General features: G+C 36.6%; 2 protein-coding genes across 5 annotated transcripts; both read left to right on the top strand.

The window, feature by feature from the left end:
- The first annotated feature begins 1,745 nt into the window (after window positions 1–1,745).
- On the top strand, window positions 1,746–9,071 carry LOC109018599 (serine/threonine-protein kinase Nek2). Of its 2 annotated transcripts, none has more exons than XM_019000753.2 (15): window positions 1,746–1,962; window positions 3,316–3,450; window positions 3,533–3,599; window positions 3,943–4,008; window positions 4,418–4,464; window positions 4,583–4,628; window positions 4,721–4,801; window positions 4,895–4,937; window positions 5,020–5,069; window positions 5,170–5,251; window positions 5,352–5,401; window positions 6,269–6,342; window positions 6,540–6,591; window positions 7,173–7,634; window positions 8,181–9,071. In XM_019000753.2, the coding sequence occupies exons 2-15, from the start codon at window positions 3,365–3,367 to the stop codon at window positions 8,814–8,816; spliced, it is 1,842 nt and encodes a 613-aa protein (XP_018856298.1). In that variant the 5' UTR covers window positions 1,746–1,962; window positions 3,316–3,364; the 3' UTR covers window positions 8,817–9,071. The 2 variants fall into 2 exon arrangements, with proteins under 2 accessions (XP_018856298.1, XP_018856306.1); XM_019000761.2 differs by lacking the exon at window positions 1,746–1,962 and adding an exon at window positions 2,161–2,177.
- A 3,792-nt stretch (window positions 9,072–12,863) lies between these two features.
- LOC109018617 lies at window positions 12,864–16,256 on the top strand. Of its 3 annotated transcripts, none has more exons than XM_019000777.2 (3): window positions 12,864–13,270; window positions 14,655–15,144; window positions 15,262–16,256. In XM_019000777.2, exons 1-3 carry the CDS (start codon window positions 12,866–12,868, stop codon window positions 15,744–15,746), a joined length of 1,380 nt encoding a protein of 459 aa, XP_018856322.1. In that variant the 5' UTR covers window positions 12,864–12,865; the 3' UTR covers window positions 15,747–16,256. The 3 variants fall into 3 exon arrangements, with proteins under 3 accessions (XP_018856322.1, XP_018856317.1, XP_018856311.1); XM_019000772.2 differs by having other exon boundaries at window positions 12,865–13,270; window positions 14,655–15,207; window positions 15,289–16,256; XM_019000766.2 differs by having other exon boundaries at window positions 12,865–13,270; window positions 14,655–16,256.
- The last annotated feature ends 7,359 nt before the right edge of the window (window positions 16,257–23,615 follow it).

Raw genomic sequence — 23,615 nt, 5'->3', positions numbered from 1 at the left:
AACTGACCAGCGATTAGAGGACTCTTTTTTCTTTTAATTTAAAATTTATAGAGGAAAAAATAATCTATAAAATTAAAGATAATAAAATTGAGGAAGAAAGTAGCCGTACCGGGGGTAGGAGGTGAAGCGATTTGAACGAAGGCCGTGCATTGGAAGAGATTAGGGTTAGTTTGAGTATTAGTAAGGGTATAGAATTGGGCCCCATTTTTTTTTTTCCGTCCGGTTTGAAACACAAAAATCCGGGTGAATCCGGGAGGTTATTCCCCCGGATTAGACTCGAGCGGATAAAAAATTTTTTGTATCCGCCTAGATCTGATTTTTACCCAAATTTTTGTAACTTCTTCTTCTAAAAAACACTACTTTTGTTGCAAATTTGATAATACAAGCTGTTTGATTAGTACTTGTATATAAAATATTTAACAATGTTATTTATTTTGCCTTGTTATCATGTATTAGTCTAAGAGAAATGATAGTTACAGTCGTGAGTGTGCAAGCGTCGCGCAATCACTTTGTAAAAAAGTGAATAAATACAAGATTCACATGAAAAAAATTAATTTTCTAATAGTGGATCCCACTCTTTTTCAAAGCAACTGTACGACGCTTGTACATTTCATGATTGTATATAGCATTACTTTTAGTTTAATTAGTTGTGATATATTATTATTTATTTTGTTCTTTGTAAATTTATGTTTTGCATTGTTATGTAATAATAATATTATCTATTTTACATTTTTATTTTATTATTTTTTTTTTATGAAAATATTTTAAAAAGTGTTTAAATATATCATTTTTTTTAAAAGTGCTATAAAAACACTTTTTTTAAGTTTTAAAGTCTTCTAAAAAGAAAAAAGTATTAAAAACCCGGATATATTCGGGTTTATAGTAAAAAAAAGTGAAAATTTGAAATATCCGGATTGAATCCGGTTATCCACTTATATTATTTTTGGATTAATCCAGATTTTAGCATCCATATCCGGATCCAGTTATCTGGATCTGGTTGCTCACCCCTAAGTATTAGAGTATTATAAAAATATTCTATTATTATTTATTATTTTATTATTATTTTTCACATATTTTTCATTATTATTTAATATTCTATCATTATTTTTTTATTACTTTTTTACTACTATTCACAAAATATATGATATTTTCTTATTAATCTCAACTCATCTTATTTAATTATTACAACTTTTTCAAATTTCAACACAAGATATAATAAATAATTCAACTTTTTCAAATCCTAAAATAATAATAATATTTTATTTAACTTTCAATTTTTATCTCAATTCAATTTAACTTAACTCAATTCAATTTAACATCTAAATAGAGACTAAGATTATATATCTAAATAATGAAGAGATCACTATATTATTATTTAATAATTTATCATTAATTTTTATCTATTTTTTATTTTTAATATCATTTTTTACATTTGTTTTACTATTATTCACGTGTCATGAGATCACTCACTATCTACTGTAGAGAGGAGGTCCGTACCGTACGCAGGTGCAGAGAATCGAATCTTTTTTTTTTTTTTTAATTAAAAACTGCAACCCGTGCAACACCGATCGCTTTCAGTCACTCTCCGGAATCTCTCATAAAATACCAAAATCAAACAAACCTTTTAAATGGCCTTTGACCCACACACACTCTCTCTCTCTCTCTCTCTCGCGCATTTTGAATTGAATTTACAGTCCGAGCAGTAGAGTAGTAGTAGAGTAGTAGTAGCATCACTTTTGCTTTATTTCCAATTCATATTTCTTTTGCCTCTCTCTCTCTCTCTCTCTCTCTCTCTCATAAAATAATGAAAATAGTAAAATAACAAGTAGGTGAAGAGCTTTCCAGTTCCTCTATTTGGTCTTTCAAGTATCTCTGCAAATTCAAATGCTACCGATTGCGTTCCCATTTTCTCTCAGCCAAGAACTTTGGGCTTTGCTTCACCATATCATCTTCGCCTTTCAGGTAGTTACTATTTTTTCGCTTTTATTCTTCACGATTTCTTCTCCATTATCCTTTTCTTTTATTTTCTTCCAGTAAAGTTTTTTGTTTTTAGCTTTTCCTTTGTGGGTTTCTTGTCTTGACCTTCCAGTTAACCTTTCGCACCTTGCAAAAAAAATATTGAATCTGTTTCTTAGTGCTTCTGCTCCCACTTTCTTAGAGAACTTATGCTTCAAAAAGTAAACGCGTTCTCTAGTTTTTAACCATTTTTTTTTTCATTTTGAGTTATGATAGGTGTCGCACCTTCACTCCACTTTCATCGCAGTGTTCACAAATGTTGTCATTATACTTTTTTTTTGGGATTCGGGGGCGTGCAAAAACTTGTTCATTACATGTGGTGGTTTGTGTTGTAGTTATGACTTAGAGGCGTTGGCCCTGCATTAATTCATTCTCGTGAGCTAAAATTACTTCTTGATAACTTTGATTGTTTTTGGTTTGCTTTAATTACATATTTCGTATATTTGTTCAAAATGGTAGCATTAGGGTTTATGTAGTTTGCTCTATTCTGATTACAATTGTCGGCATAAGTAGGTTGTGAATGATGGAGGCACCTGCAGCAGTGTCGACAATTATGAATAGAAATTAGGCCTCCTGCTTTAGATTCAAAGTTTGTATGCCCTTTTTTTCTTACTTTAAGTGTTTCAGAGAGAATAAATGTAAATTTACTCTTTCATTTCCATTTATAGTCAAATTGTCATTATAGAATCTATAGTTGCTGTAGTTTGGTAAAAGTTCAATATGGAGTTGCTCTTTGGCGTTCTTCTTTTACAAGACTAAATTGCTGTCTTATAATTCCTTAGGTTACTTTAATTTTCTTTTGGATGGATAAGGTATTTATTTATTTAGAATAGTAACTATTTATCTTCATAAACATGTAACTATCTATGCCTTTCCTTTATTGTGGTTTATACATGTCCTCAAGCATTCATTTGTCTGGGTTTTACACCTAAATACCATGTACCTCGCCTTGCTAAGGGCATGTGCACCCCGAGATTAGTTGGGACGCTGTTTTTAGACACCCAGTGCCAATAAAAAAAGAGAGTAATTCCAATGGTCTTTGGATTAAATGGCTTCTCCTCCTTCCATAAAACAAGATGAGGGGTAAGGTTATGGGTTCAATACCATCTGGATATGTTAGTTCAGATCACCTTTAAGAAAAGACGGGTTTCAAGTTATGCAGTACTTTCCCGAGAAGACCACAGAGAATATATGATGGGACAGAACATGTATCCATCGAAGAATATAGCAGTTATCTCCCTATTCCTTCTTTCAATGAAGTGTGTCATCCTTCATATTTATTTTTGTAAATCTTTCCAGGACTGAAAGCTCTTTGAGACTAGAAGTACAGAGAGTGGTAACACGTAGAATGGAGCAGTATGAAATTCTAGAGCAGATCGGAAAAGGTTCTTTTGGTTCAGCACTTCTTGTGAGGCATAAACATGAGAAAAAGAAGTGAGGACACTTACTTATATTTTTAAAATTAATTTAAGAGTTGAACCCTGCCTGATGGGAGACTTGTTCTTTCCTATGTAAGGTATGTTCTTAAAAAGATTCGTCTTGCTCGCCAGACTGATAGAATTCGCAGATCTGCCCACCAGGAGGTCAGTGTCATTAACTCTTGTTTACTAAAATATATAGTTCAATTCTCAGTTCATTGTATATCAATATCGAAACAATTAAGATTCCTAATATTTGAGAGGCTATAGCTGCTCATGTATACTTATTGGATACTCTTTTAGGTGCTTTTCTCTAAGGTTTTTAAATTTCAAATTTGCTTGATGTCTAGATCCAGACATGCTTATTCGTAATTATTAAGTTTTTATAAATACCATATTTTAATTTTTATGCTCTCATATGGTTGGTATTTTCCAGAATTATGCCTTTATTGCACCTCTGTATATAATTTTAGCCTGTAAGATGCTCCATTTGTTCTTAATTCTACAGATGGAGCTTATATCTAAAGTACGGAATCCATTTATTGTGGAGTACAAAGATTCCTGGGTGGAAAAGGTCAGTGTTGAATGTGGCGCATGTGTGTTTCCACAGTTAAAATCCTAATAAAGCATTCTATAATTTTTTCCCTGGTCATACATTTTTTGTCTGTAATTATGAGTAATTGACCTTTAGACATCATGCATAGGTGTGGATCTTGTAATGTCCCATGTACTTGGCTTCGCCTATATTTAATAAAAGAGTTCTGCTACATACAGTCATTTTTGCGTACTCTTTACGAACTCCACTGATGTGATTGGCCAAAACAGTTATTTTATATTAAAAAAAGTGTCACAGCCAATTACATTAGTGAAGTGTGTAAAGAGTATGTAAAAGTGACTGCACATAGAGTTTTTGTTAATAAAATTCCTATTTACTGATAAAAAAAAAAAACTGAGTAATTGACATTTTGGCGTTTGACTTCCAGGGTTGCTTTGTTTGCATTGTCATTGGATATTGTGAAGGAGGAGACATGTGAGTAATATTTACTGCTTAACTTGGTTATTTGATTAATGTTTCATTATCTGATTGGAAATGATTAATTATAAGTATTTTTCTGATCTTGACAAAAATGCTAATTCTTGTTATACAGGGCAGAAGCTATTAAAAGGGCCAATGGTGTTCACTTTCCTGAAGAGGTTGTCACTCTTGCTTCCAAGTTTCTACTCTTTTGAAACATAAAAATGTTGCTGCACGTCTGGCTCATACTTGAAATTTTTGGTGAATGCAGAAACTTTGTAAATGGCTAGTTCAACTCCTAATGGCACTCGATTACTTGCACGTCAATCACATTCTTCATCGGGATGTCAAGGTCAGTGTCAGACAAGTAGGCGAAAGCTGGTTTGATTTATTAAATGAATTCCCACATCTAATTTGCACTGATCATATTCCAAAATCGCTTCAGTGCTCAAATATATTTCTGACCAAAGATCAAGACACACGTCTAGGTCAGTGTTCCTTCTTCTTTTGTCCCCTGTTTTAAGTACACTAAGTTTGTGTTGGCATCATCCTATTAGAAATTTGCTGCAGGTGATTTTGGTCTTGCTAAGATGTTGACTTCTGATGATCTTGCTTCCTCGGTATGTTAGCAGGACTGCTGATATTATTATATCTGATATAATGACATCTTTTCTGTCTTCTGCATTGCATGGTTACCATGGATTTCTGCTCCATATGTAGGTTGTGGGAACTCCAAGTTACATGTGTCCTGAGCTTCTTGCGGATATACCTTATGGTTCCAAATCAGACATATGGTCTTTGGGTAAATTACATCTTTGAGTTTTAAATTTAACCCTCTTCGTAATCATTGTTCATCTTTTGCTGGATTCTTATTTGTATATATAATGTATTGCATATTCCAGGATGCTGTATATATGAAATGACTGCTCACAAGCCTGCATTTAAAGCCTTTGTGAGTTTCTGACCTGCAGTTACCATAAGTATAAATTGTTATGTTGTCACTTTGTCATTTTGCTCAATTAGTGACATTGTTAAATAACAAAACAGTTGATATGATTTTATCACTTTCATTTGTTTCTTCAATTAAATGGTCCTCGGGACCCTTTATGATGTCAGAATATCTAATTTTTGGGACTTATGGGCCCGTATACACTGTTCATTATGATTTGATTTGTGCTATCTTGTAGGAAAGCAACAATTCGTTCTGTTGTAGCTATTATCTCACTGTCATATCGAAGTACTCACAGTTCCACGAATTCATTAAGTACCCTTTGGAACTAATCTATAAAAAGGGAAAAAGGGGGAAAGAAAGAAGAAAGGAAAAACAAAAATATAATAAATAAAAAGAAGAAAATGAATCATGTAGAACTCTGAAATGTGTGTGCTGCTTATGATATGAAACTGTATGGGCAATTGGAAACTCGATTCTATAGTTTATACAAAGAAATGATAGTTTAATTCAAACAGTCTGTTCAGTGTGCTTGTGGATGACTCATGGATAGGCATGATACGAGTTTGTTTCCCATGCAATTGAAGAAATGCTTCCCTTAAAATGGGTCCTTACAAAGTAAAATTGCATTTCATATCGTTGGTAATCAATGTCTTTCTCTGAGATCCTAATTATGGTTTTAAACCTTGGATGTTTTCCTATCAGGTGGACTCATTGAAAATTCTATTTAAAGTACAATGAATGATTTCATTTCCCTTGGAATCCCTTCGTTTGGTTATAATGGTTTCTTGCCATTTTGTGTTGAGCACCTTTTCGTTTGGCTTACATTTCTAGAACTGTCATGTGTTTGTCATTTTTTTAACTGAACAGGACATGCAAACTCTTATTAACAAAATAAATAAGTCTATTGTGGCCCCCCTACCGACCATGTACTCTGGTGCATTGTGAGTCCTCTTGCTCTCCATCTTCTTCTGAAATTATTTTCAATCTATATTGTTACATGTAATGTCTTGACATTTTCAATACAAGAGCAAAGTAATGGTTTTTTGTCCTTTCTTAAAAATTTACTTAACAACAATTCCAAATCTTTCACGGAGATGACACTTTTAAATGAATGTGGTCTTTTCTTTTCTTTTTCCAGACGAGGACTCATCAAAAGCATGCTGCGGAAAAATCCAGAACTAAGACCAAGTGTAACTTTATCCGTCCTTTCTTCTTTTAAGAGTTGTTTTATTTTATCAGCACCTGCATTTAGATCTGGAAACGAGGAGACAGCTCTAGAATATCATTATCTGAAACCAGAAATACACCTGGAGTGTATTCTGTTATCTAATTGGCCACACGAGTTGACATTCAAACCAGAGTATATATTGCATATGGGTCTCTGAACTGTTGATGTATTTGTCTGGGTCACTTCCCTGCATGTTGTTTATTATATCAATTTAGTATGGGTTACGGTGCATTGAATTTTTATGATAATTAACCTTATGGTTATGATACTGGGAATTTGTGGTTATGGGAACTTTCTGCTGCTCAAGAAAGCAATATTTAACTAGGAAAGCGGATTGGTGTTCATTAAGATGAACATCGATAACCATAGCTCAAATCTGTAGCTTTGGACTGTTTCCCAAGTTAAGAACCATGCCCATGTCCATGTTATGTCATGTTGGGCTTGGGATTCTTGTTATTGTTTGGCTTCCATAGCTTGTTTTTTTTGTTCAATGTATCTGCTTTCTTTTTCTGTATTCATTCACCTCAATCTTTGTTTTTCCAGGCTGCAGAGTTGCTCACTCATCCACATCTTCAACCTTACATCCTTAAGATTCATCTAAAACTGAATAGCCCTAGACAGAATACTTTCCCAGTCCGATGGTCTGATTCCAACTACGTAAAGAGAACAAGATTTGTGGAGCCAGAAACAATTTCAGTTCATTCAGTGAAAGAGAAGAGGATGTCATTCAGCAATGACAGGACTCTGAATCCTAGTATATCTGAAACTGAACAGGACTCCATGTGTTCTTCTCAAACAGCACAGGAATTCCCAAGCTTGAATAAAAAGTTAGCAGATGTATCGGTTGGCTCTGTCTACGAAGAATATGATATTGACACATCAACAACCACCAAGTTTTCAAGTGTTGCCAAGACCCAAAGATTGACACCAAGAAAGGTTTCTGCTACATCAAAAAGACAGACAACACCAACGAAGATATACCACATTGTTTCAAAAGGTGACCCGGTAAGAGTCTATATTTATATATATATATATATATATATATTTATGGTAAATGCAGCATTTCAAGTTCCTTATTTTTCTTACCAATAAAAAAAGCTCCTTTTTTATTTTTTTCTTGCTAGTGGGGGCCGATGGAATAACATCTTCTTCCTAGACTTTTAATGCTTTATATAACGTTTCTTACGATTTTCCTACCAGAAGAAAATATTGAGTCAGGCACCTTATTTTTTTGTAAAAAACATGGCTTGCAAAAAGAAGGCTAGGACTACATATTAAAAACGCAATTTTCCTTTGGCATGGACATTGCATGGAAATTTGTGTGCTCTCTGATGATTGTGACCTGCAGGAATGTATCCTGTTACTTTATTCTATTACTGTGAAAGACAATATTTGATTCAAATGATTAATATCGATAGGTAATCGCCTTTTATTATTAATGATCATCTACTAGGGCCCTGTCATTTTTGGATCCTGCAACCCCTTGCAGATGTGTGTGCGTGTTTTCCATATCGGTGACTGATTATTTTAGGCAAATGCTTATATTTGCAGCTTCCGATGTCACAAACTCCAGTGAGAAGATCTTCTCAGCCAACACGAAGGGCCTCTCTTCCATTGCCAACAAGAACTGCAGCTTTGGAAAACCCTTATAGAGCCAATGTTGGTCTGTTTCACAGCATGGAGTCTCCAGATGTCTCTGTGAATGCCCCACGTATTGACAAGATTGCTGAATTCCCCTTAGCTTCTTCTGAAGATCCCCTCTTTCCAATCCATCAAAAGTCATCAACATCTGCACAATGCTCTTCTAACTCGCCAAAAAGAGGTGACCGCTCAATCACCAAGGACAAGTGTACAGTCCAAGTTGTGGATAGAACCTTTGCCAGGCCCAGTTTCACTGATGCCAGCCATGGAGCTACAGGAAATGGTAGCGATTGCTCTGAGCATAATCCAACAACTGGCGTTTCAAGTCGTTCATCTTCCGAGTCACAACAGCGTCGGTTTGACACCTCATCGTACCAGCAGCGTGCGGAGGCATTGGAAGGGTTGCTCGAGTTCAGCGCACGGCTCTTACAACAAGAAAGGTTCGAGGAGCTTGGTGTGTTGTTGAAGCCATTTGGGCCCGAGAAAGTTTCTTCCAGGGAAACTGCAATATGGTTGACTAAGAGCTTCAAGGAGGCAGCAGTTTAACTGGAATACTGATGCCATTAGATTTTCGCGAGTGTACATTGTTTTTTATATCTTTGATATTTGAAAATTGGAAGAGTAGCTGAAAAGTCTTCATCTTGAAGGCTGCAAGCGCAGACTGATAACAACTGAGCTCTTCTCTTATTCCCCCCAAAATGAGAGCTGATCAAAAGTGTTTTCCTTCTTTTATTATGAAAAACAGAGGGGTGAGGGCATGGGCATCAACAATCAGTTCCATTAAGTGAATTTTAATTTTAATATTTATTTATTTATTTTATGGGGACAACAATGTTTTTCAAAAGGCTTACACGAGAAGTGCATGCTTTATTAGACTTGTATTTAGGATTACTTGTCCAACTCCATGGGCTAAACAAGATAGATATGGAATAACCATAATTGCTCAATATTTAGCAAGTAAAATGAAATGATAATCATGATGGGGAAGTGGAATGAAATGATAATTGGGCACTAGTGGTATTTATCTAAGATTCCGCCTTATGGCACTATGAAAAAGGACTTCGATGTATGAATTGGAGCTACTCAAAATTTTAGGATTTAATCGAGGAATATGCGTCTGATTCTCTCGTGCTTTGGCAGTTCCTTCTTTGGAGACTCTTCTATATTTGGAAGATAGTCCAACTCAACTCATCTTAAACTAAGAATTGATGGATCCACTACTTTTTTAATTTTATGTAAAAAAAATTAAATCTATCTCAAACTACTTTATACATTTTAATTTAAAAAGTTAAACTTATTTCAACCTAAAAAAGTTAAACTCATCTCAATGAGACCTACAAAATACTACTATTCACAATTAAACTCAACTAATGTCAACATCCAAATGGTTGATGGAGTAATGGTTGACTTATATATATGTATGTGTGTGTGTACATCTAAGTTGGTCAGGATGTTAACGTCGTGTTTCGTATGCCTTTGGACTGGGTTCCAGCAACTTGGGTTTTCGAGTTTTCACCTTTACACTTAAGCAAACATGAAGAATGGGGGGCCTTGGTGGTGGCTAGGGAGTCTCTGATGCCAAAGTCAGTATATTCATGCGCAAGCTTAGAGAGATCAATGAGAGTTCTTCGTACTTAGGGATCAACTTTTATACTAGGTTTTTGGCTAGGGACCTCCCATTCCTGACTTTGAGGAACCTTTGTCCTTTCCACTATTCATTTGTCGAAAATCTTTTAATGCGGCGTGGCTTTTGGGGTGGCTTCATTAATGCAGTGTGGAGTCCAGGCGGTGGTGCCATTAATGCGGTGTGACTTCCTGACTCCCTTTATCCTATGGGCGTTCCCTGTTAAGCCTCTCCATATAGGGGTGGGCTCTGACTTCAACGGAGTCGGAGCTTGGAGTAGAAAATGGGCTCGAGCGAACAATCTGTGTGAGGTTTGCTCGAGCCACACTCAAGTGAAGGCTTGAGTGAACAATCTGTGTGACTTTTGCTCGAGCCATACTCGAGCGAACAATTTGTGTGACTTTCGCTTGAGCCACACTTGGGTGAAGGATCGAGCAAACAATCTTTATGACGTTCGCTAGAGCCACACTCAAGCGCCACTTGAGCAAACGTCACTGGAACAAAAGAAAAAAAAACCCTATTTTTACAAAATAAAGTCAGAGTTTGGAGTCCACATGGGCTTTGACTCCGACTCCGACTACTGGAGTTAGAGTAACTCTGACTTTGACTCCAAATTCTGCAAAGGATGGCTTTATAGCCACTGCTGGGAGCTCTTGCTGGGGCTCCTGCTAGTTCATTTTCCTTGTTTATTTTATTTTATTTTACATGTATTTTTTTAACACTTTTAAATATTTTTTCTTTAAAAATTCAAAACATTATTAAAAAATACTTAATCATTAAGTAAAAATAAAAAAACCCAGCAGTAGACCCAGCAGGAAGATTAGCTTTATTCTTCTGCAAACTTTGACTCCACCGGAGTCGGAGCCTTGTCAGAACTCGGAAGAAGTTTAGAGCTAAAAAATTTTGCTCACCCCTACTCTCCACCCATGCCTATTGTAAGGAGATTGAAGATTCTCTATATTTCCCGTCTACCTGCCTGTGCAGGTATCATCGGGATGGTGTCATTGGGATGGTGTTAGGGCAGTGAGTCTCATCTGTCCCTACCATCCGCTTTCTTTGTGTGTAGATTATTTTGGAGGTAAGTTTTTCTCATGGGTCGAGTATTCTGTAGAGACCCACTGACTTCTTTGGAGGAGGGTTGCAGGTTTCGATTGAGCTTGGCCGAGCTTTCCGACTTACTTCTCTAATGACTACTCGTGAGCTTGCTTCATGGGTAAAACCCCCTTACACATTATGTTAGACAAAAGTGACTTTTACATCTTCCAATTACGCACTACCACCTCGTGATTCTACCATGCTACAATAAACTAAACTATATCGAATTAATTGGTTTTAATCTAAGACCTTAAAATATAAACCCTAAACTTTTAAAAATTCTAATGCTAATTATTTTTTCAAGTTTGTAGACACTACTTTGGAGGTCGTCAAAGTTGGCTGGAATCCAGTGGGCAGTCGCGGGCTACTTATCATTGGAAATCGGCAGTTACCACTAGTTTTTTAACTTTTAAATTAAGAGTTTTAGTTGAATGTGGATGAATATATTTTAAGGAAAAATGATAGGGTTAGTACTCTCTTACTTCTCATTTACTACTCATTTTATATTTGATTTTTTTTAATTTTTATTTTACCTAATAGTTAAGGAAGTGATTATTAGTAAAATTATATATGTATTTTTTAATTTTTTTCTTAATGGTTAAGGATGTTAAAAAAATACTTAAAAGAAAATGATAAAAAAATAAAAAAACTTGAAATGAACTATGAGTAGTAAATATGTAATAATATGGTAGTAACCTTATCACTATCCATATTTTAACTATGATAAAAAAGCTGCAGTGACAGCTTTTGGTTGGAGGGTTGATTATAGATTTTTTCATATAAAATGGATAATAATTATAGGAAGTTAAATATAATTAGAGAGTTAAAAAGTAAGAATAATATATAATTTGGAGATAATATTATATAAACAATAATTTGAGATGTTAAATTGTTAATTCTAATATGTTGAGTCGATGCAAGCCAATTCAATTCTCAATATTAAAAATGGTGGTTGTAATCTAATAATAATAGGGGTAAGAGTTTCCCTCCAACTCAGTTTGACGGAAATTTCCTCCAATCTACTTTAAAAGAGTAATGCTATAAAGCAGTCATTGTAGTTGTGTACACATTGCACACACTACGTGACTGCTTCTAGTCCTTATATATATATTTTTTTGGGTGCAAAACGAACCAGACGGCTTCTCTCTTCCTCTATCTCATCAGTGGCTCTCTCTCTCTCTCATAAGCTTTTTCTCTCTCTCTCATTGTTTCTCTCTCTGATCTTGACTCTCTCTCTCATCAGATTTCTCTCTCATCCCTCATCGACTCTCTCTCTCTCATCGTCTCTCTCTCTCATCTTGAGCTCTCTCACTCATCTCCGTCTCTCTCTCATTGTCACTCTCTCTCTCATCAGCTCTCTCTCATCTCGGTCTCTCTCTCATCGTCACTCTCTCTCTCTCTCATTAGCTCTCTCTCTCTTCTTGGTCTCTCTCTCATCCCCTATCTCTCTCTCAAAAGGAAATGAATTCAAAACGTAAAGGGATCCACGCCAGTCAGTCACTCAACGAAACGCACCGTTTCGGACATGTCAGGTGTGCACCAGATACAACTGCATAGTGGCTGCTCTCAAGATTTATTCATTTTAAAAAAATCAATCCCTTGACCACCACGTGAGAATCACATATCTTTTAATAAAAAGACGCGTGTTGGAGTGTCCAAATATAAGCGTTGCACGATCTATTTAAAAAAAATATATAAATATGAGATTCACATAAAAAGAACTAATTTTTAATAATAGATATCACTTTTTATTAAAAAAATTATGTAATATTTATGCACTATATATCTGTATATATTAGTTATAAAAATTATTATTTTTATAGATGATTTGGAGGAAATTTCCTACAATTCAGTTTGGTCCATATCTCAAGTCCCAATGTCCCAATGTCCTAATGTGACCTCATATTGGGCCTGTAGTCGGTCCAATCCCTTGTTGTCTCCTCGCTCGTCGTCATCGTCTCTGCAAGTCCCGATCAGAGAGAGAGATAGAGCGATGGAAGAAGCAGAGGTGCTAGAACTGTACGAGATCCAATATTCGGATCTTATGCTTCTATCCTCAACAATCTCTTCTTCTTCTTCTTCTTCTTCTTCTTCTTTGTTTGAAGAAACCGATAGGCTGAAATTAATCAGCAGAGGCGTAATGGAAGCACTAGGGCCCCCGGGTCCTGGCCTGCTATCGATCAGCGGGGTCCCCGACGCCTCCACGCTACGTCAAGATCTTCTGCCTCTCGCACGCAGTCTCGCGCTTCTCAACCCCGACGAACGTAAACGCATTCTCAAGGTCATTTTCCGCTTTCTATATTCTTTTTTATTTATCTTTTTTGTATGTGTGTCTCGAATGGTAAATTTCAATACATTATGTATCGGCATTGCCCTACAAGCAGTCACTTTCATGTCAAACCTGACTCGTAATTCTAATTTTTATGAGGTCACTAAGCTAATCCACGGGGGTTTTTTCCTTTAAATTTAGTCTACATGTGTTTTGCTGCTGAGAAATGGCGGAGAAAAAAAGTTGAGTTAAACTTTTAAATTTTTGTTGTTCGTTGCCTATACGGCTAAGTTAATCGAGTGTATCGTTTTGTGGAAGGAAAAACCGCAGAAATTATAGTTTTAGGAAAATAAAGTTTAGTAAAACTCCAGGGATTTAGGGTTGGGAAATGGCGCCGAGAACATTGTTCAGAACTATGCTTGTAAGATTGTTTTTTGAGAAGGTAATCTGAAATGAATACGAGTTTACCTAAAGTCCCATGAGCCAAGAAGCCATTTATGAGTTTCATTTTTGGTGTTCGGAGGAAAATAAAAATTGAACATTTAGTCCATTCGGAACAACCCATCAATTAAATGACTTCCGAGGGCTTTGGTCTATTAATTCTTGCCCTATGTTGGTTCTTAGTTTATACATGTTCTGACAACTTCTTATGAAACTTCAATGCTGATGCACAATGACTATAAAAAAAAAAAAAATGCTGATGCACAATGAAACTATAATGACTAGTAATTGGATGGTGAGAAATGGACCTGGTATGTTGTGTTTGAATGTTCCCAATGCTGGTTCTTAATCCAGCTTTGAAAGAAGTACTTTGTCGGTGAGTAGCTAGTATTGTTTGGGAAGTCAGCAGTGCTCTTCAAATGTTCTAATTTTTGGTTCCCTTGGTTGTTGGCTAAGGTCATTGCTTTGTATCATGCACACCTTGTATAAAGGTAGTTAGGTATTTGTGTGTATATTTTTGATATGATAGGTATATGGATGTCATTAATGGGAAATAAAGGGTGTTTTGAGGATTTTATTCTTTACTTTTGGTTTTGAATAATAAAATTGTGTTTACCAGGCATTCCAAAATTTGTGGATTTATTTAGATGAGGTCAATCATAATCTTCTAGTCCATTAAATTGAGGCTGTAAATTTTGAGTCTAAGCTTAGCAAGATCTTAATTGGCGTGCCACATAGGTTTCAAAACTTTTACAATCAGGAATGAGATTCAGTTTTTGTGAGCTTCTATGGTTCTTTTGGTTGGTTATTTGTCAGAACTAGCACTATATTGTGTTTACCAGGCACATTCTTCCTGGCAACCTTGTCATTTCTCTCAGTAGGAAGATGAAAGTTCTGTTCAAAAGGAATTACTTTATAGAAATAATCTCTCAAAGTCAAATTGTAATTTGGTCAGGAGCATAACTTGGGGAGTGATGTTCCTTTGAAGAACCCAGATAGAAGTGTCTCCTCTTTTGCCATGCAACTGAGATATGCACAATGGCTGGAATCTGTTCAAAGTGAACTGAGCCATGGAGTAGATTCCTTAGTAAATCCGGAACAAGATCATCTAGAAGTTCATATCACAAGAGAAAGTCAGGATATTGAATTTCGAAATCTTGGAAACACTTTCAGAAAGCTTGGATTTATCATGATGGATCTAGGGCTCCGCATTGCACAAATATGTGATAGGGCCATTGGTGAGCAAGAGCTCGAGCAGAGCTTATTGGATTCCTGTGTAGCAAAAGGGCGTCTTATACACTATCACTCAGCTCTAGACAACATTATTTTAAACGAAGCAAGGAGCAAGAAAACAGCAAAAAGACTGGCAAATGGTAGAAGGGATGAAAAAAATTCCATAAGGTATCAACATGGACTATCGGAAGGCCCTAACTTGGATACAAATGGTAATGAAGTAGGATCCTCTGGAATTCATTCCAATCTGTGGCAACAATGGCATTATGACTATGGTATCTTCACTGTTCTGACTGCTCCCTTTTTTATTTCCTCGTCTTTTCCACAAGCAACAGAGCCAAATGATTTATTTTCAGTGTGCTGTGATGAAGAGTGTCCTTCTCCTAGTGGCCACACATACTTGCAAATTTTCTATCCCAACAAAAATAATGTCTGCATGGTGAAGGTCTCTGCTGAAAGTTTTATCATTCAGGTTGGTGAATCGGCTGATATCATATCAAAAGGGAAGCTTCGCTCAGCCCTTCATTCCGTCTCTAGAGCTGCAAAGTTTGAAAGTTTGAGCAGACAAGCCTTTGTTGTGTTCTTGCAGCCTGCATGGAATAAGACTTTCTCCATCTCAGATTATCCTGTGAGGGAAATATTAGAGGAGGAAACAAATCTTTCCATCAAGGAAAGAAACCAAATAAATCAAGAAATTCAAAAAATACTTCCCCCCTTGTCATCGCGGTTAAAGGATGGGATGACATTTGCAGAATTCTCCCGTGAAACCACGAAGCAATACTATGGTGGCAGTGGTTTGCAATCTAATAGATAAGTAGTTCCTTAAATTTCATCCGAATGACACTTTTTATAAGCCCTCTTTCATGCCTATCCTTGAAGCAGATAAATATTTTACCCGAAAATGCTTCTTAATATTGTTAAAAGTCTGAGAAGGTTTTTTTTTTTTTTTAAAGTCGTGATTGCTCATGTTGTTGAAGGTGATGCAGGCGATAGCGACCATGTTGTATCCGCTGGCTCAGGAGCATTTGGTGAATGATTCACTAGGCCAACTGCATACTTTAATCAACATGTCTTTTCAATATGTTTGTTGTTGGTTACACAGTGAGACGGCTGGAATTTTCTTAAGTGCCACTTTAAAATCTTTATATAGAAGATTTTTTTTCCTACAAATTTCTCAGATAATTCGTGTCAAATACTCAATTTTGTAAAGAGAAACTCTTAGAAGAAACTTCAAAGTTGTCTTTTGCAGTTGGTGATTTTCGTTTCATGGAGGTATAGTACTTGTAACTTAGTTAGGTTTGGATAGTGAGATGAGATGAGATGAGTTGAGATGAAAGTTGAAAATTAAATAAAATATTGTTATAATATTATTTTTTAATATTATTATTGTTTTTAGATTTGAAAAAGTTGAATTATTTATTGTATTTTGTGTGAAAATTTGTGAAAATTATAATGATAAATGAGATGAATTGAGAGCTATTATAAACTTGAATAGTGTTCTAGACATGCTTCAAAGCATGTTTGGAAAAACGGTTTGGTTAGTAATTCAGCCCATTAAATTGGTTAGAAACTGAATTGATTTTAGTTTTTTTTTTTTCAATTGCTTACCGAATCATTCTAATCAGATTTTGATCAATTTTAGTCGATTTTCAAACTGATTTGAGTCTATTTAAATCGATTCAAAACTGTATTTATTTATTTTATTGTGTTTGAGAAATGACTACTTTTTTATATCATAAGAGAAATGAGTACTTTTTGTATGAAAATATGATAAAACTAAATATATATTAACTTTCTAATCATTTATATAATAAGAAAGGTATGATTTTTAATTATTTTTAGTAGTTTGAAAGGTATACAAATTGAGCCATATAACATAGACTTCTTTATCTTATTTAGTCGGGCAAAACAATTAGAAGAGAAATAAGTATTTCGTATTAAATTTGTGACTGTATACAAAATGAGACAACATCCATGTGTTTTTAACTTAATATTGTTTATCTTTTTCATAGACCAAAATTTTTATTTAAGAAAAAGAGGACAATAAGTCTCGTTTGGATTGAGAAGTGATTTCAACTCATTTTATCATTACAATTTTCTTAAATTCTCACATAAAATATAATTAACAATTCAATTTTTTCAAATTCTAAAACAATAATAATATTAAAAAATAATATTCTATCAATATTTTATTCAACTTATCTAAAACTATCTCATTTCATCTTAACTTACTATCTAAATGGCACCTAAGGTCAAATATCTAAATTATATGTTATGTTAGGGCACCTAAGGTCAAATATCTAAATTATATGTTTATTGAAAATATTTAAATTTATATCATATTCTTATTTAATCTAGTCAATGAATTTATACTAATCTCTTATATAAGATTTTAAAGGTTGAACTTGTAGTGTGTGTATATATATTTGAGGGGACATTTAGACCCCTGGGCTTTGAGCCCATCTCTAAGGCCAAGCCCATCCATAAGTCGGAAAAGACTTATTGGAAGCTTGAAGCTAGGAGCCCCACCGATAGAGGGCTTGTAACCACAATCACAAGATAAGATAATCCTGAAGAACTAGGGATGAGGCCCATAGTTGGACATAAATATCCTGAGTAAGATAACTCTTACAAAATATGAGGTATTTTCTCCGGTTAATAAGGAATCATGAAGGATAAGCACATAAGATTGGTGACCAGAGTTAGTCGCCATCACGCCACATCCTTCTATAAAGAACTTGCTAGAGATAACAAACATCATCATCTACATTTTTCATGCACTTATCCTTATATTGTTATTGACTTAAGCATCAGAGTTTACACAAGGCAACAAGCGCCATCTCTTCATTACTGCAGAGTCATCCGTACTGTTAGTGGTGTGAAATACGTCCTTTACAGTGGCACCGTTTGTAGGATTGTTACAGACTTCAACATGATTTTTACATGCCAACTGTCACGTGATCGCAAGTCGATCGAGATCCAGGACCGAGTATGATGGAGGCGGAAGTGAGGTTAGTAGAAATGGAGGAAGGCTGAAATAAGTAATGGCAGTTGTTGAACAATTGCAGAAAGAGAATGAGCAAGTAAAGCGACAAAGAGACAATCCTCCAGCCCAGAATGGGCAGCCTGAAGGAGATACACACAGTGCAAAGGTTAATAGTGAAGAGATAGAGAAGAAAAAAATGCATGATGAATTACGTAGTCTTATGGATAAATACGAGGAGATGACGAAGACGATGGGTGGTTCCTCTTCCGTGGAGCAACTCCTCGCACGTACGGACCTCCCTTACAACGAGGAAGTCATGGCGGTCCCTCTACCATCTAAATTCAAGGTACCACAGATCGATCTATACGATGGATCCAAAGATCCTATTGATCATCTCGAGAATTTCAAAGCGCACATGACTCTCCACGGCTTTCTCGGAGAGGTGGCTTGCCGCGCCTTCCCATTGACACTGAAAGGAATAGCATGGGGGTGGTTTGGTAATTATGTTCCATAGCATCTCACATTGAGGGATCATGCATAATTATGTTGCTGATGATTTTGGAAAGATGTAGGCGGCTGATGGAGAGGCACTAGATGTAGTGGGAGTGGGTGATGTGCGCATCACACTTCCAAACATGGGTGTGTGGACTTTACAGCAAGTTAGACATGTTCCAGATCTGAAGAAAAACCTGATCTCTGTGGGACAGCTTGATGACAGCGGTTATTCAGTAGTGTTCTCTGGAGGAGCTTGAAACATCACTAAGGGTGCGCTAATCTTGGCGCATGGTAAGAGATCTAACTCATTGTATTTAACATCAGGGTCCAATGATGTGCAAAAAGGCAGGACTTGATTGTGTGAAACAGTTGAGGAAGCAAAAGGGAATCAGCTTTTTCATTCCTCATGTAAGCTTGGGGAAGTTGGCAAATGTTGCAATGATCAGTTCAAGACCGGATACTTCTAGTGCTGTGGAAGTTGTGAGTCGTTCAGTGGATGTGCTGACTAAGGGCGATGTATGTGGGACATTGAAGTCAGACTCGATTTTAGTGCGTCTTTAGGTTTCAAGATGGGAGTAGTGAGCTGCAGAGATGATAGGGCTTGGCTGGAAACAATGGCTGGCATGTGGAGACTCAATCTCCAAGTGGGAGATTGTTGGGTTGCATATGGACACTGGTCTTTGAGCAGGAAATCGAGAAACAGAGAGTTCGCTCAACTGTCGCTTGACTTAGTGCTCGAGCGAACCTCAACCTGTGAGTTCGCTCGAGGTGCGTTCGATAGTGGGCTCAAGCGAAGCTCAACCTGTGAGTTCGCTCGAGTCTAGCATGACAGTGGACTAGCGAGACACAAACCCTAGTGTTCACTTGAGCTGCGTTCGACACATAGCTTGAGCTACTGTTCATTGGTTGTTCGCTCAAGGCACGCTTGATACGCTGCTCGAGCAAGTGATGTATTTTTGCCATATTAGGGTTTCTAGAATCGTTTACTATAAATATGTAATATTTGACTTATTGTGGACGATTTTTTCAATATAATTATCTGAGTGAACAATAGTTAAGTTAGTGTATATTGTGTGAGAGAGCAAAAATCCTAGAGATAGTGAGTTGAGATTCAGGGATTGTAATATCTTCTGAATTAATAATATTTCTGCAGCTTAGTAGACGTAGGCAAGTTGCTGAACTACGTAAATTGTGTTTCGTGTGATTGCTTTGATCGTTGTTTGCTTTTATTTGTTTGCCATCGTTGGTACGTGTTTTGCACAGCAAAACATAATCAACATCATTTTAGATTATTGAAAGTTCATTTCCGAAAGTTTCAAATAAGATGTTAACACTTCCATTAACCATGCAGCTCCGTAAAAGTGAATAAATTGTAACAATCACCTAGATAGTCTCGAGACCAACTTCAAAGAAACCAACCAACCTAACTTATTTTGTTTGAGCTCACAATAAAGAGATAAGATCGGTACAGCGCCAGTGGTCTAGTCTTTAACAAGCTAATTGATATGAACCCGTGGGAATGAATTCCCTTGAACCCACAATCAATTTGAAAACTCCCCAAGAAAGCCAAAATCAAGTCAAGGATGGAGAATCTAGACCCGATGAGAACTCGTTTCAAGAACCTAGATTATATTAAAATCTAGACCCGTTGAAGAACCCGTCTCAAGAACCCAGATTACAAAGGAGGAACGCCACAAAGGTTGTGATTTACCTTTGATAAGTTCAAGAGTTCAATCAAGAACAAGAGGAGAAAACTCAACTCACAAATAAAATTCAATATTGTCTAAATCTCAAATGAGGCTACAAAGAGTTTTTAAAGCCAAACCTAATCAAAACCCTAGCCAAAATAATGCCCCTTTTACCCAAAATTACCCTTGATGAACAGTAGCAGCTACAGTACGCGCGGCTACAGTAACCCCAACAGTAAATTGATGAAACCCTAGTTCCTAAAATGTAATTTTCCAAATAAGCCCTTGGCCAAAATACAAGGCCTTCCCAAAAACATAGTTCAAAAGAAATAAGACATGTGAGTCAAGCATCTTCAAGCCCACTTATTCTAAACTAATAAAATAAATCATTTAACCAAATTGGAAGCCTCCAATAACAATAGGCCGTATCTTTAAGTCATGTCTTCCACAGCTTGAATAAAGTGGATCAAAACTGGTTCTTCTTCTTTCAGACCCATCTTCAATGTTGGGCTCTTGCTGGCTTCATCCCAGTGGATTGCACCAATCCTTGCATTGCTTCCTTGATCTTCTTGGCCCTTGATCTTGTAATTGGCCCATCTGGAACTTGCAAAGGATCTTTAAGAGTAGGCCCACCTTGGTTCCTATCATTCCCCTCTCCTCAAAAGGATTCGACCTCGAATCTTCACCTACATCAAAAGGAGAAAGATCAGAAACATTGAAAGTTGCAGAAACTTTATACTCACCTGGAAGATCCACTTTATATGCATTGTCATTAATTTTCTCAAGAATTTGGAAAGGTCCATCTCCTCGAGGATGCAACTTAGTCCTTCTATGGGCTGGGAATCTTTCTTTGCGCATGTGAACCCAAACCCAATCTCCTGGTTCAAAGATGACACGCCTTCGTCCTTTATTGGCTTGGGAAGCAACCCTTTCATTCTTTTGGGCAATTTGAAGCCGTACCCTCTCATGAAGTGACTTCACCAACTCCGCCTTCTTTTGTCCATCCAAACTACTCCTGTCATCAACAGGTAAAGGTATCAAATCCAAAGGAGTAAGTGGATTAAATCCATAAACAATTTCAAAAGGAGAGTATGAAGTAGTAGTATGCATCGTCCTATTATATGCAAATTCTATAAATGGCAAACAATCCTCCCAAGTTTTTAAATTCTTATGAACAACAGTGCGTAAAAGCTGAGTTAAAGTCCTATTAACTACTTCAGTCTGACCATCAGTCTGTGGATGACAAGTAGTGGAAAATAAGAGCTTAGTACCCAATTTCCCCCACAACACCTTCCAAAAGTAGCTAAGGAATTTAACATCCCTATCAGAAACAATACTCCTAGGTACACCATGGAGTCGCACTATCTCCCTGAAAAACAAGTTAGCTATATTTGTTGCATCATCTATTTTATGGCATAGAATGAAATGTGCCATCTTACTGAATCTATCCACAACAACAAAAATAAAATCTCTACCCCTTTTGGTCCTAGGCAGCCCCAAAACAAAGTCCATAGATATGTTTACCCATGGCTCACTAGGAACGGGTAAGGGTGTATACAACCCATGTGGCAAAACCTTAGATTTGGCCTTTCTACATATAATGCACCTTCTACAAATACGGTTAACATCTCTCTTCATCTTAGGCCAAAAGAAATGTTCATGCAAAATGTCTAAAGTTTTCTTGACACCAAAGTGTCCCATTAATCCCCCACCATGTGCCTCACGCACCAATAATTCACGCATAGAACAATTTGGCAGACAAAGTTTGCTTTCTTTAAACAAATAACCATCATGCTTGTAAAACTTACCAAATGCCGCCTTATCACATGCCACATACACATTTGAAAAATCAGCATCATCGGCATACATGTCTTTCACGTATTCAAACCCAAGCATTTTGGCACTCATAGAAGTAAGAAGTACATACCTCCGAGATAGAGCATCAGCAACAATGTTCTCCTTACCTTGCTTGTAATGGATGACATAGGGAAATGTCTCAATGTATTCCATCCATCTAGCATGCCTTTTATTCAACTTACCTTGACCCTTGAGATGCTTCAATGATTCATGATCGGTGTGGATCACAAATTCCCTTGGCCATAGGTAGTGCTGCCAAGTCTCTAATGCACGAACAAAAGCATAAAGCTCTTTGTCATAAGTAGGGTACTTCAGGGATGCCCCACTTAACTTTTCACTGAAGAAGGCTATGGGCCACCTATCCTGCATCAAAACGGCTCCAATCCCTATTCCTGAGGCATCACATTCAATCTCAAAAGCTTTGTTAAAATCAGGTAATGCTAACACAGGTGCAGAGCACAACCTTTCTTTAATAGTGGCAAAAGCATTCTCTTGATTAGCGCCCCAATGAAACCCAACATTCTTTTTAATTACTTCAGTGAGTGGTGCAGCAATGGTGCTAAAGTCTTTAACAAAACGCCGATAAAAGCTAGCTAACCCATGAAAGCTTCTTACCTCAGTGATGCTTTTTGGCGTTGGCCACTCCTTGATGGCCTTGACTTTCTCTTCATCCACCTCAATACCTTTTGTACTAACAACGTAACCAAGAAAAACAACTTTTTCCATGCAAAAGGCACATTTCTTGAAATTAGCATACAACTTTTCACATCTCAACACATCAAACACATATCTCAAATGCTCAATATGTTCATTTAAGTTCTTGCTGTACACTAAGATATCATCAAAGTACACAACCACAAACTTGCCTATGAATGCACGTAGGACATGGTTCATTAATCTCATGAAAGTACTGGGCGCATTTGTAAGTCCAAATGGCATAACCAACCATTCATAAAGCCCATACTTAGTCTTAAAAGCAGTTTTCCATTCATCACCCTCTTTCATTCTAATTTGATGGTTCCCACTTTTAAGATCAATTTTACTGAAAATACATGAACCATGCAATTCATCAAGCATATCATCCAATCTAGGAATGAGATGGCGATACTTTACTGTGATATTGTTGACCGCCCTGCAATCAATGCACATCCTCCACGTACCATCCTTCTTTGGCACTAGTAGCACTGGTACTGCACAAGGGCTCATGCTCTCCCTCACGTACCCCTTGCTCATCAAATCCTCAACTTGCCTCTGAAGCTCCTTTGTCTCCTCTGGATTACTCCTATAGGCTGGTCGGTTTGGAATAGCAGCCCCGGGCACAAAATCAATCTGGTGCTCAATGCCTCTAATGGGTGGCAACTCATTTGGCATCTCCTCCGGGAATACATCCTCAAACTCCTGCAACAAAGAAACAGCCAAACTAGGAAGAGACTGGTTAGTTTCATCAAGAGTAAGATAAGACTCTTTATAGACAAGAAAAATCATAGGGCGATCTGCGAAGAAAGCCCTCTTAACCTCACTCTCTCTTGCATAGAAACTCACTTTTGCCTTTCCTTTTCTCTCAGAAGACTCTCTTTCTTTTTTCTCTCGTGGCTCCACTATTTTTTCTTTACTCTCAGCCACCTCTCTACTTTCTTTCTCACTCTTTCTTTTATGC

The sequence above is a fragment of the Juglans regia genome, chromosome 11 (assembly GCF_001411555.2).
Source record: "Juglans regia cultivar Chandler chromosome 11, Walnut 2.0, whole genome shotgun sequence".
NCBI lineage: Eukaryota > Viridiplantae > Streptophyta > Magnoliopsida > Fagales > Juglandaceae > Juglans > Juglans regia.
This window is presented reverse-complemented; position numbering and strand designations above follow the sequence as displayed.

What these genes read in the sequence shown, in the direction of transcription:
- LOC109018599 (XM_019000753.2), top strand. Translation starts at nt 3,365, where the DNA reads ATGGAGCAGTATGAAATTCTAGAGCAGATCGGAAAAGGTTCTTTTGGT. An exon ending in AGATCAAGACACACGTCTAG is followed by an intron (nt 4,938 to 5,019) that starts GTCAGTGTTCCT and finishes AATTTGCTGCAG; the next exon opens with GTGATTTTGGTCTTGCTAAG. An exon ending in ATCAGACATATGGTCTTTGG is followed by an intron (nt 5,252 to 5,351) that starts GTAAATTACATC and finishes TGCATATTCCAG; the next exon opens with GATGCTGTATATATGAAATG.
- LOC109018617 (XM_019000766.2), top strand. Translation starts at nt 12,866, where the DNA reads ATGTCCCAATGTCCTAATGTGACCTCATATTGGGCCTGTAGTCGGTCC. An exon ending in AACGTAAACGCATTCTCAAG is followed by an intron (nt 13,271 to 14,654) that starts GTCATTTTCCGC and finishes TAATTTGGTCAG; the next exon opens with GAGCATAACTTGGGGAGTGA.